Source organism: Rhinopithecus bieti, unplaced genomic scaffold, assembly GCF_001698545.2.
Source record: "Rhinopithecus bieti isolate Rb0 unplaced genomic scaffold, ASM169854v2 scaffold_21649, whole genome shotgun sequence".
In the NCBI taxonomy this organism is placed as follows: Eukaryota; Metazoa; Chordata; class Mammalia; order Primates; family Cercopithecidae; genus Rhinopithecus; species Rhinopithecus bieti.
In genome coordinates, this window is record NW_016811584.1 from 2,390,457 (window position 1) to 2,404,026 (window position 13,570).

Here is a 13,570-nt window from a genome sequence, read left to right on the forward strand (position 1 = left end):
ATGCAATGAATGATGAAACATTTGGTAAATGTATTCCTTGAGATTACCTGGAAGACAGCTAATTACCTAAGGAAATTAGAATTTCAGGTGAAAAAGACAGTAAACAGAATGTTATTAGTATATAATGGCAGGTACTAGTTTCACTTAAAAAAGAACCATAACAAAGAAATGAGCCCAGGAAAAAACATGGCCAGTTTGCAAGCAGGAGTGAAAGAGGGAGTCCAGAAATTCAGGGACTTCTAGAATTGAATGTATCAAGTTATTCTCATTCGCAATTGGTAAAAGATAAAATTAAGAAAACCTTTCAACAAAAATCTGTTAAAACTCAGTTTGGCATCAAGGATCAAATCAAGGGTAGGGTTGTTGTATCATATTATTAAAACCCATGAAGAATTAATATGCGCCGGGTGGCTCATGCCTGTAATCTCAGCACTGGGAGGCCAAGGTGGGTGGATCACTTGAGGTCAGGAGTTCAAGACCAGCTTGGCTAACATGACAAAACCCTGTCTTTACTAAAAATACCAAAATTAGCTGGGTGTGATGGCATGCCCCTATAATCCCAGCTACTCAGTAGGCTGAGGCAAGAGAATCACTTGAACCCAGGAGGTGGAAGTTGCAGTGAGCCAAGATCTTGCCACTGCACTCCAGCCTGGGTGATAGACCAAGACTCTGCCTAAAAAAAAAAAAAAAAAAAAAAAAAAGAATATAATTCCCAGAATCATTATTTCAGGAGGATAAAATGATTCATGAAAAACAGACTAAGATTGTGGCTCCCTCCACAAAGCCTGATAAGGTCAAGGATACTTCAAGGAAATTTTAAAAGGTATGGCTTAATAAGGGCAGTAGTTATGGATATAGGAATATGGAGCTGCCTAGAATCAAATAGATAAAAAGCTGTTTGTCTTTGAGGGAGTTTACTGACCAAAAAAACTGTGAGTCTAGTCTAAAACACATGTGAATGTTCAAGACTTAAATAATCCTTGGGAACTAGGTGTGGTGGTGCGCACCTGTAGTCCCAGCTACTCAGGAGGCTCAGGAGGGAGGATCGCTTGAGCCCTGGAGTTTGAGACCATCCTGGGCAATATCAACAGACTACATCTCAAAAATACATAATAAATAATTTTGAAAATGATCCTTGGGTATTGGATGCATAAGGGTTGACTGTACTATTTCCTCTATTTTTGTATTTGTTTAAAATTTACATAATGTTTTTGTAATCCTACCTTTAAAAAAATTTGTGACCATTGAGATCCCAACTTTCTACAGGCAGGAAGCAGGCTGAAAACATTTCTCAGCTCCCAAGAACAGTATTTTCTCTATTGCCTACTTCACATGTGCCCAGAGAAGAAAATGGAAATGGAAAGACCTCTCAGAAGGTTAAACTAAGGCTCATGAAGAATTAAACTGGAAAGTCCCTCCCAGGTAGCAAAAATCAAGCAGAAGCAGATCCAGGTTTTAAGAAAGGTGGCTCTCTAAGTAAATATAAATAAATAAATATATATATATACACACACACACACACAACTTTACTTATATAACATATATAACTTTTACTTATATAATTATAAATACGAAATGTCCATAGCCACTTTAATGACACCCTGTATAATAAATCACATATACAAAATGCTTATGGCTCCTTGGATGAGGCCCTACAAGTGAGAGGTCCTGACGTTTAAACTCTATTAGTTTCACAATCAATCCATCTCTAGGAACTGGGACCCTCACGTGACCAGCTGGATTTCAGAATTGTCACAGAATGTGTTGGCTGTGTCTTCTATTCTTCAATTTCTGAATGAGAGTGTTTGCTCTGGTAATCCTGTTCTGGTAAGCCCACTATTGTGCACCGGGTTTGTGGAGAAAAGATAACTTGTCTTTCTAGGTTGTAGGTTTCTGGATCAAGAGGAACAGCTTCCAGATATGATACAAAGGCTATCATGCATTGTCATCTAGGGATCCTGAACTTTGAGTCTGGTTCATTTATTGATTAGAACTTTTAGGTGCCTCCCTGGGAAGGGAAGAGTATGTTTTTATGCAAATGGTGGTGTTTATTAGTGCTAGGTCACTGAATGAGTACTTCTTAACAACCCTTGTTGGACATGTAGTATGAGAAATAAACCTTTGCCTTTTAAGCCACTGGGGGGCTGGGGGGGTGGGCGGGGGTTGCTCTCAAGCTCACCTAATCAGTTTGCCAGTCTTTGGTTCATGGATTTTAGTTGTTTTAACAGTTTAATCAAGAAATAACATCTAACTATAGCAATATATAATCTTACCCATGTCTAACAATCATCATTTCATATGTTTGAATTATTTTTTCAAGAAAAAATTTAACAGGCTGAAGATTATGTACATTGCAGGCTTCATGAGCACATTCCAAAAATTCCTGAAAAAAAAAAGTAATGCATTTCTACCACACATTATAAATCATGTCATACCTGTCTTACAAGTGTAGATTTTAAATTTACTAGTAAAAAAAATCTTAATTGTTTATTTCTTAAAACTTTGTTATTTTTTCAAATCAAACGGAGAAACGTATAGACTCAAAATACTTTTAATATATTAGTCTTCCCTATTATAAGTTATGAATGATCATAGCTTCATAGCACTGGATGTATGCTGCATGAAAACAACTCCTTTTAATAGTGTTTCCCAGAATTTCACTTTTGGTTAGGATATAGAAAGACATGCCAGACAATCCTTCACACTGTAGTAACCAGAAATAAACAAGTAAGTTTTTAAAATTATAAAAAATTTAAACACATAGAAGTACTTTGGATGCAAATGAATATAAAAGAACTCAGTTTCAGAAAGGGATGACGAGCCTTTCCTAGGTAAGTACAAAGCAACAGCTGTTTTCACCCCAGGGACGTTTTCTAAGTCTGGACATAGTAGATATTGGATTGGGCCTGCTATAGACAGAAGGACATAGCCAAAGTAAGAAGAAACCAATAGAGATTTTAATGGTTGTGTGGGCTATGTGACATATTTGAATTTGGAGGAGCCCAAATGCCAAGCTGGTTCTCCCCACTATCCATGCTTTTGCTCAGCATGTAGTGACACAAGAGACCAAGGGTTCAGCTGGAAAGACACATAGAGAGATGTCTTTAGTCTTAGAATGCTTAGATCCCAAAATCCTACTACAGGGAAGGGCCAATCATACGGCAGGACAACTCTTACTCTGAAGACATTTGAAACCAGAAGTAAACCACAGCTTAATAATGCTGTAACAAAACTCTGACTTAGGTCAACTCTCAATTGAACTGATTAGCAATGCAACCTAGCTACCTGAAATAGGGGGGAAAAAACATGATTTTTCTGCAGGAAAATAATACCACCTGGCCAGGTGCGGTGGCTCACGTCTGTAATCCCAGCACTTTGGGAGGCCAAGGTGGGCGGATCGCCTGAGGTCAGGAGTTCGCGACCAGCCTGCCCAAGATGGCAAAACCCTGTCTCTACTAAACATACAAAAAATTATCCGGGCATGGTGGTGGGCGCCTGTAATCCCAGCTACTCAGTAGGCTGAGGCAGGAGAATCGCTTAAACCCAGGAGGCGGAGCTTGCAGTGAGCCAAGATTGCGCCACTGCGCTCCAGCTTGGGCAACAAGAGCGAAACTGTCTCAAAAAAACAAAAAACAACAAACAAACAAACAAAACACCTTAGCCTGTATAATTATGTTATACACAATGTTTAACATACTATCAAAACTTAAAGTTGGAAGTCCTAGCCAGAACAATCAGGCAAGAGAAAGAAATAAAAGGCATCCAAATAGAAAAAGAAGTCAAACTATCTGTCTTCTCTGACGATATGATTCTATGCCTAGAAAACCCTAAAGACTCTGCCAAGAGGCTCCTAAAACTGATAAATGACTCTGGTAAAGTTTCAGGAACAAAGCCAATGTACAAAAATCAGTAGCATTTCCACACACCAATAGCATTCAAGCTGAAAGTCAAATCAAGAATGCAATCTGGCCGAGTGTGGTGGCTCATGTCTGTAATCTCAGCACTTTGGGAGGCCGAGGCGGGTGGATCATTTGAGGTCAGAAGTTCGAGACCAGCCTGGCCAACATGGTGAAACCCCATCTCTACTAAAAATACAAAATTAGCTGGGTGCTAGTGGCATGCACCTGTAATCCCAGCTACTCAGGAGGCTGCAGTAAGCAGAGATTGCACCACTGCATTCCAGTCTGGGCAACAGAGACTCTTTATCAGAAAAAAAAAAAAAAAGAAAAGGAAAGCAACTCCATTTACAATAGACATACACACACACATACATGCAAATACCCTAGGAATACATCTAACCAAAGAGGTGAAGATCTCTACAAGGAGGACTACAAAACACTGCTGAAAGAAATCACAGATGACACAAATGGAAAAACATCCCACGCTCATGGATTGGAAGAATCAATATTGTTAAAATGGCCATACTGCCCAATGCAATCTACGGATTCACTGCTATTCCTATCAAGCTACCATGATTACTTTTCACAGAACTAGAAAAAAAAATTCTAAAATTCAGATGGAACCAAAAAAGAGCCTGAATAGCCAAAGCAATCCTAAGCAAAAAGAACAAAGCCAGAGGAATCACATTACCCAACTCCAAACTGTAAGATTACAGTAACTAAAACTGTAAGGTACTGGTACAAAAATAGTGACACAGACCAATAGAATGACTAGAGAACCCAGAAATAAAGCTGCACACCTACAGCCACCTGATCTTCAACAAAGTGGACAAAAGCAATGGAGAAAAGACTCCCTATTCAGTCGATAGTGCTAAGATGGCTTGCTAGCTACATACAGAAGAATTATTGGCCCCCTACCTTTCACCATATACAAAAATTAATATGGATTGAAAAGTTAAGATCTCAAACTATAAGAATCCTAGAAGAAAACCTAGCAATCCACATTCTGGACATTGGCCTTGGGAAGGGATTTATGACTAAGTCCTCAAAAGCAATTGCTACAAAAACAAAAATTGACCAAGTGGGACCTATTTAAACTAGAGAGCTTCTGCATGGCAAAATAAACTATCAACAGAAAAAACATACAACCTACAGAATGGGAGAAAATATTCACAAATTATGCATCCAGCAAAGGTCTAATATCCAGAATTGATAAGAACTTAAACAATTGAACGGGGGAAAAAAACATTTAAAAATGGGCAAAAGATATGAACAGATGCTTCTCAAAAAACATGCAAGCAGCCAACAAATATATAAATAAATGTTCAACATCACTAACTGTTAGAGAAATGCAAATCAAAAGTACAATGAGATACTATCTCATACCAGTCAGAATGGCTATTACTAAAAAGTTAAGAACAACAGATGCTGGCAAGGCTGCAGAGAAAAGGGAATGCTCATATGTTGTTGGTAGGAATGCAAATTAGTTCAGCCACCATGGAAAGCAGTTTAGAGATTTCTCAAAACACTTAAAACAGAACTACCATTTGATCCAGCAATCCCATTACTGGGTATATATCCAAAGGAAAATAAATTGTTCTACCAAAGAGACACATGCATGCATTATGTTTACCACAGCACTATTCACAACAGCAAAGACATGGAATCAACCTAGGTGCCCATCAACAGTAGAATGAATAAAGCAAATGTACATATATACCATAAAATACTATGCAGCCATAAAAAAGAACAAAATCATGTCCTTTGCAGCAACATGGATACAGCTGGAGGTCACTCTCCTAAGCAAATTCATACAGGAACAGGAAACCAAATACTGCATGTTCTTACTTACAAGTGGTAGGCAAACATTGGGTACTCATGAACATAATCATGGCAACAACAGACACTGGGGACTACTAAGGGGAAGAGAGAGGGAGGGGAACAAGGGCTGAAAAACTAACTATTGGGTACTATGCTCAGTACCTGCATGATGGGATCAATAATACCTCAAACTTCAGCACCATGATTATGCCCATGAAACAAACCTGCACATGTACCCCTTGAATCTAAAAGTTGAAATTCCTTTAAAAATGAATAAATAAATAGGCCTGGAGCAGTGGCTTATGCCTGTAATCCTAGCACTTTGGGAGGCCAAAGTGAGTGGATGGCTTGAGCCTAGGCGTTCAAGACCAGCCTGGGTAACATCACAAGACCTCCTCTCTACTAAAAATACAAAAAATTAGCCAGGTGTGATGGTACATGCCTGTAGTCTCAGCTACTCAGAAGGCTGATGTAGGAGGATTGCTTGAGCCCAGGAGTTGGAGGCTGCAGTGAGCCGTGATTGCACTGCTGTACTCCAGCCTGGGTAACAGAGCAAGACCCTGACTCCAAATATTCACTTCACAACAGAACCAAAAAAATAACAAAGTCATGAGAAGTAGCTGATGACCAAGAGAAAAAACAAACAAAACAAACTTATAGATGACCCAGATGTCATAATTAACAGATAAGAATTTGACAATACATTTACAAAGTATAAAAAAGAATAGATTATAAGATAGAAAAAATAGAGGAAAAAATATAGAATTTTAGCAGAAAAAATGAATCTCTAAAAAGAACCAATTGGACACACTAGAACTAAAAAAATCAAAATATGTGAAATTAAGAATTCATTGAATGGGCTTATCAGCAAATTGGACAAAGCCAAAGAAAGAACCACTAACCTTGAAGATAGGTCAATTAGAAAGTATTCAAACTAAAGTACAGAGACAAAGTAATGAAAAACAAAAGAAAAAAAAAAGAGCCATGAGAGACACATGAAACTATATAAAATGGTCTAATATACATGTCACTGAAGTTCTGGAAGGAGGAAGCAGAAAAAATTAGGACATAAAAAGATAATTACTGAAAATTTTCTGGCCGAGTACAGTGGCTCATGCCTGTAATCACAACTCTTTGGGAGACTGAGCCAGGAAGACTGCTTGAGCCCAGAGCTTGATACCAACCTGGGCAACAAAGTGAGACCTTGTCTCTATGAAAAATAAAATAATTAGCTGGGTGTGGTGGCACACGCCTATAGTCCCAGCTACTTGGGAGGCTGAGGTGGGAGAATTGCTTAAACCTAGGAGGTTGACAATGCAGTGAGCTTTGATCATGCCACTGCACTCCAGCCTGGGTGAAAGTGAGACCCTGGCTCAAGAAAAAGAAAAGAAAATTTTCTGACAAAACACATCAACACACAGATTCAAGGAGTATAGCAAATCCTAGGCAATAAAGTACAAAACAAAACTTGGCACATAGTCAAACTGCTCAAAACTAAAAAAAAAAAAAAAAAAAAAAAAAAAAAAAAAAAAAAAAAAAAAAGAAAAGAAAAAAAGAATATGAAAACAACCAGAGGAGCATAAATAAGAAAAATGCTGGATTTCTAAGCACAACACTGAACGGCAGGAGTCAATGAAGTAACATCTTTAAATGCTGGGGGCGGGGCAGGCTGGGCGGGGAATGCCTTGACAATCTAGAATTCTATATCCGTGAAAATATTCTTCAAAAATAAAGATTAAATAAAGACATTTCAGACAGACGAAAGGTGAGAGAATTTGTTGCCAGAAGACTCACATACACACAAATACTACAGGATGTTTTTTAGGTTAAAGATAAAAGACCCCAAATGAAAACATCTATCTGCTGGAAAGAATAAAAGCACTAGAAAGGGTAGCATAAAAGGCTTTTTTTTTTTTTTTTTTTTCCAAATACTAATACTTAAAGCAGAAAACAACAACAATGTATTGTGGTGTTTACAAAATACATAGAAGTAAAACATATGACAACAATAGCATAATGGACAGGAGTAAGTAGATAATGAAACTATACCATTTAAGGTGCTTATATTTTTTGTTAACTGGTAAAATACTAACTGTAAAGTTGTAATAAGCCAAGGATATATACTGCAATCTGTGGAGTGATCACTAAGGTAAAACTATAAAGCCAACAGAGAAGATAAAATGGAGTGATAAACATTTTTTGAAATCTAAAAGTCAGTAAAACAAATATAGAACACATTAAAAGCAAAAGGCCATTTAGCACTATTTTCCAACTGGAATCTATGGATTCATTGCTATATTCATAAGAGTATATAAGAGTTCTTCAAGAAAATATTAAAATTTTATGTTTTCATTCCAGTGTTTAAAAATCATACTAGCACATCCTGAATCATCTTGATAGTCACCTTAATCTGCCATAAAATCCATATTAGTATTTGAGCATAAGAATTGAAAAAACAGACAAAAAAATAAAGATGGCTTTAAGTTAAGTGATGTCTTAATGATTTGACAGCTCAAACAAAAAGATGTTGCAGTCCTATCAGTAAAGAGAAGACGTGGAAGAATTGAATCATCACTTGGCAAAAGGTGGTTTATAAATGCTGAACTCAAGAGAATCTTCACTGTACATTTCACAATAGAAATTCCCGTAAAGTGACAAATTAGTTTCAGGCACATATCACCTATTTCATTAATTGTGTTAAATTGAATTTGAGATTGTTTTGTTTGTAATGTTATTTTATTATTTCTAGGTGAAGATGGAGTCTTGCTCTGTCACCCAGACTGGAATATAATGGTGCGATCTCGGCTCACTGCAACCTCCGCCTCCCGGGTTCAAGCAATTCTCCTGTCTCAGCTTTCCAGGAAGCTGGGACTATAGGCATGCACCACCATGCCCAGCTAATTTTTGTATTTTTAGTAGAGACAGGGTTTCACCATGTTGGCCAGGCTGGTCTCAAACTCCTGACCCCACGTGATCCACCTGCCTTGGCCTCCCAAAGTGCTGGGATTATAGGTGTGAGCCACCACACCTGGCCTGTAATTAATTTTAAATTGTATTTTGGTTTTCTATAACAGCTATAAGCAGCAGATGAGTATATACACATTTAGGCTTCATTATAATATGTATAAATTACATGAAGTTGGAAATGTGAGTGGTTTGTGTCTTTTTGTTATTTTTAATTTTTAATTGACAAATAAAAATTGTATACATTCAAGGTGCAACATGATGATTTGACGAACATATACATTATATAATGATTACCACAATCTAACATATCCATCACTACCCATAGTTACTGTGTGTGTGTTTGTGTTAAGGACTGTTTCCTTTAAAAATAAAGTGAGCATACTACCTAAATTTGAGAAACAAAGCCTTATTATGTTACCTACAGGACGTTTTACTTCTTTTACTACGTTTTACGTAGACTTTCATTTCTACCTAATAAAATACACAATAGTATTTAGTATGTAATACTATATATTACCCAACAGTGTAATATACTATTACAGTATGCATACTAGTATTTTAAATCACAAGATAGAAAATAAAATATTTTTTCTCGGCCAGGCACAATGGCTCAAGCCTGTGATCCCAGCACTTTGGGAGGCTGAGCTGGGCGAATCACCTGAGGCTGGGAGTTCAAGATCAGCCAGACCAACATGGAGAAACCCCATCTCTACTAAAAATATAAAACTAGCTGGGTGTGGTGGTGCTTGCCTGTAGTTCCAGCTGCTCAGGAGGCTGAGGCAGGAGAATTGGTTGAACCCGGGAGGCAGAGCTTGCAGCAAACCAAGATTGCGCCATTGCATTCCAGCCTGGGCAAAAAGAGCAAAACTCTGTCTCAATAATAATAATAATAATAATAATAATAAATACTTTTTTTTTTTTTTTTGAGACAGTCACTCTGTGGACCAGGCTGGAGTACAGTGGTGGGACACCACCATGCCTAATTTTTTGTATTTTTAGTGGAGACGGGGTTTTGCAGTATTGGCCAGGTTGGTCTCAAACTCCTGATTTCAGGTGATCCACCCATCTCGGCCTTCCAAAGTGCTGGGATTACAGGTGTGAACCATTGTGCCTGGCCTGTTTAACCTACATCTTGACAGGTTAACTTTGGTATCATTTAATAGAAGGTACCCAAATTTACTTACTGTTATTAACAATAAGTGGTCAAAATAGGGGATTTTCCTCAAAACAGAATAATTTCACTCATTTAATAAATCTTGGTAAACAATTGAGTCATCAGATGAATTTATTATGCCGAATAAGTCTTTTTCATGTGTTTACTTACATGATAGTCAGCTTCAGGAAGTTTAATGCCAGGAAATAAGTCACTAGTTATTCCATTAAATAAAGGTATATCATGTGATAAAAACTTTGGTTCATTTACATCTTTAATTGATCGAAGAAGCTAAAATTACCCAAAAAGTGCAATGTAAGTTAGTTGCCAGCATTTGCAACCCCACTTCTCCCGCCCCGACCTGACCCGACCCACCGCACCCCCCAGCCAAAAGTCAAAGTTTATTTTACATTACTTTATGGAATCCCTATAATAAAAAGCCAACACTATGCTTATCGAGCCAAAAAGTCTTCATATTCATATGAAGTATAACAATAACATAACCCAAAAAACTACCATTTCAACCTCATACGAAAAGACAAAGCACACCCTCTCAAGTGCCTATTTGTAGTTCCTGATTAACCTCACTAAAGAAAATTATCTTCCTACTGAAACTTTCACAATGCATATATTTAATACTTACAAGTATATCTTCATTTTCATTCGGGTATTTTAGTTTTAGATTGCCAGCAGCCACTAAAACGGCTTTTACTGCTCGCATTCCATAGTCATAATGAAATTGTGATGAGAGCTGCTCTGAGCAAAGCCTATAGGTCATTACTATTTTCACAGACAGAGGTTTTGCATTCAGAAATCCGTAGGAGTAGAGGGATATTTCTGCTATAAGGGCATAGTTTGGAACCATCATAGCCACTGTTCTAAAAAGGACCTGAAGTATAAAATAAATGAAATATATCATTTACATAAATGAAGCTGTTTTTAAGCTGAGCATAAGCATTCAAGGTGTGGTGTTGTCAAGCTTATTCTCCAAATGCAGCACCTTTTTCTAAACTATAGGTTTTTTGGTAGTACTTTTAATATTTTTATGCAGTTAATTTTTTTTGGATGTCTAAATAAGTTTTGGGAGGGAAATTACAATGTTATGAAAGAAATATCATTTTGAATGGATTATGCTGGGTTTTTTAAATTCACAAACTTACACTCTTAAAAAATATTGGCTGGGGTACAGTGGCTGACGCCTGTAATCCCAGCACTTTGGGAGGCCGAGGCAGGCGAATCACGAGGTCAGGAGATTGAGACCATCCTGGCTACCACGGTGAAACCCCCGTCTCTAATAAAAATACAAAAAATTAGCCAGGCGTGGTGGCATGAGCCTCTAGTCCCAGCTACTCGGGAGGCTGAGGCAAGAGAATCACTTGAACCCGAGAGATGGAGGTTGCAGTGAGGTGAGATCATGCCACTGCACTCCAGCTTGGGCAACAGAGCAAGACTCTGGCTCAAAAATATAAATAAATAAATAAAATTACCTTAAGATTGTCCGGCAATTCAGAGCGTCCTGCATAACCAGGATTCATGGTAATAGCTACAAAGCAATTCGGATTGAGCTTAAGTTCTGTCCCTTCAAAAACAAACACATCCAACTTCTGTTGAATGGCTCTCTGAATGCAAAGGATCTGTTGAGCTACCACTGACAACACTTCCAACTCAATTCGATTGAATTCATCAAAGCAAGCCCAAGCACCAGAAGAAGCCAATCCTTTAAAAAACTAAGGACAAAGAAAAAAGGAAAGTGAATTTTTTCTCAGGAAAGGATATCATCTCTTAAAACAAATATCTAACACTTTAAGTCAAAATTGAAAGTTAAATTCAGTAAAAGTTCCAAGGATAAAAACAAGGTCTTTACTCCTAAAATGAAAGTCCAAATAATATTCAAACCACATTCATATGTTTAAACATGAGTTTGCTTCCATTTATCCAATTAGACCTAGCTGTACGTTTGTAACATTTAATATTATTGATTCAGCAATTTAACTACCTTTCCCATTGCTAGATAATCTAGCCCATCAGAACAGTTGAACACCACACACTGTACAGCAAGAGCTTTAGCCAAGTCCTTGGTGGTTTCAGTTTTTCCTGTGCCTGCTGGCCCCTCTGGAGCACCTCCAAGGTTTAAATAGAAAGCACCTATCTGAAATGAAAAATACATGTGAAAAGAAATCCATGGTTAAATTTAAAAAATCAACAGACACTTGTTTACCAAATGGATTTAGTCTGTTCCATAGTTTCAGAGAAGCCATTATATAATTACATTATTCAGTTAATGTTTAGCACAAATTTTTCTAGCTGCTCAAAGAGAAAGCATTTTAAAATGTTCAAAAAAGTGAAAATGTATCAAAACTTCCGTGTCTTCTTACACTTTCATAGGTATCCCATTTGCCTTTAAAACAAAATCTAGCCTTGTGGGGTAAAATTGGTTCAGAAAGGTTTTAATTAGAAGTGTTTGTGGAGATGGTTGTGGAGGACAATAATGATACATTCTGGATGGCTCACCGCAAAGAGGGTAAAACACCAGAAAGTGAGATCTATAAATGGCACCCATCATTGGGAAAAGAAACAGATGACTTATTATATAATTTTGTCTATAATTTGCCTGGCTATTGCCTTTTACACTTGGTATGTTATCCATTTTCTACTTACCCATAAAACTGTTCTATATTTCTCATTACCGGTAGTATCACTTTCTACCTTGTATTATACTTAATTACGTACATTCTTTTTTCTCATCAATTAGTCTTTAAGGTGCTTAATGACAATATCAGCAGTATTTGAATTATTCCTGGGTCCCCACAATGACTGGAATAGTGGCTGGAAATTTTTAGAAACATAATTTACAGTCAGCTCTAACTATGGAGTCCATTTCATGAGAGTTTCAAATTTAACTTCTTTTAGAAGAAGTAGGGCTAAGTGACCAAGGCTGTGCATATAAGCGGGGTGGGGGAATAAGAGAACTCTGTACTTTGCTCTTAATTTTGCTATGAACCTAAAACTGCTCAAAAAAAGGTCTATTTTTGCTTTTTCACAACAGGTTTGCCACCAGAACATAGGTGTCATGAAAACTACCCCTAAAAGCCAAAATGGGAAAGGAAAAGACTCGTATCAACATTGTCATCATTGGACACGTAGATTCGGGCAAGTCCACCACTACTGGCCATCTGATCTACAAATGCGGTGGCATCGACAAAAGAACCATTGAAAAATTTGAGAAGGAGGCTGCTGAGATGGGAAAGGGCTCCTTCAAGTATGCCTGGGTCTTGGATAAACTGAAAGCTGAGCGGGAACGTGGTATCACCATTGATATCTCCTTGTGGAAATTTGAGACCAGCAAGTATTATGTGACTATCATTGACGCCCCAGGACACAGAGACTTCATCAAAAACATGATTACAGGGACATCTCAGGCTGACTGTGCTGTCCTAATTGTTGCTGCTGGTGTTGGTGAATTTGAAGCTGGTATCTCCAAGAATGGGCAGACCCGAGAGCATGCTCTTCTGGCTTACACACTGGGTGTGAAACAACTAATTGTTGGTGTTAACAAAATGGATTCCACTGAGCCACCCTACAGCCAGAAGAGATACGAGGAAATTGTTAAGGAAGTCAGCACTTACATTAAGAAAATTGGCTACAACCCCGACACAGTAGCATTTGTGCCAATTTCTGGTTGGAATGGTGACAACATGCTGGAGCCAAGTGCTAACATGCCTTGGTTCAA

At 37.7% G+C, this 13,570-nt stretch overlaps 1 protein-coding gene across 1 annotated transcript in view; it reads right to left on the reverse strand.

The window, feature by feature from the left end:
- The window catches only part of DNAH12 (dynein axonemal heavy chain 12), a 245,562-nt gene that overhangs the window by 138,527 nt on the left and 93,465 nt on the right, over positions 1-13,570 (reverse strand). The window contains 5 exon segments of the mRNA XM_017894137.1: positions 2,274-2,383; positions 10,012-10,131; positions 10,484-10,729; positions 11,328-11,567; positions 11,837-11,989. Of these exon segments, the coding sequence (XP_017749626.1) occupies positions 2,274-2,383; positions 10,012-10,131; positions 10,484-10,729; positions 11,328-11,567; positions 11,837-11,989 (869 nt within the window).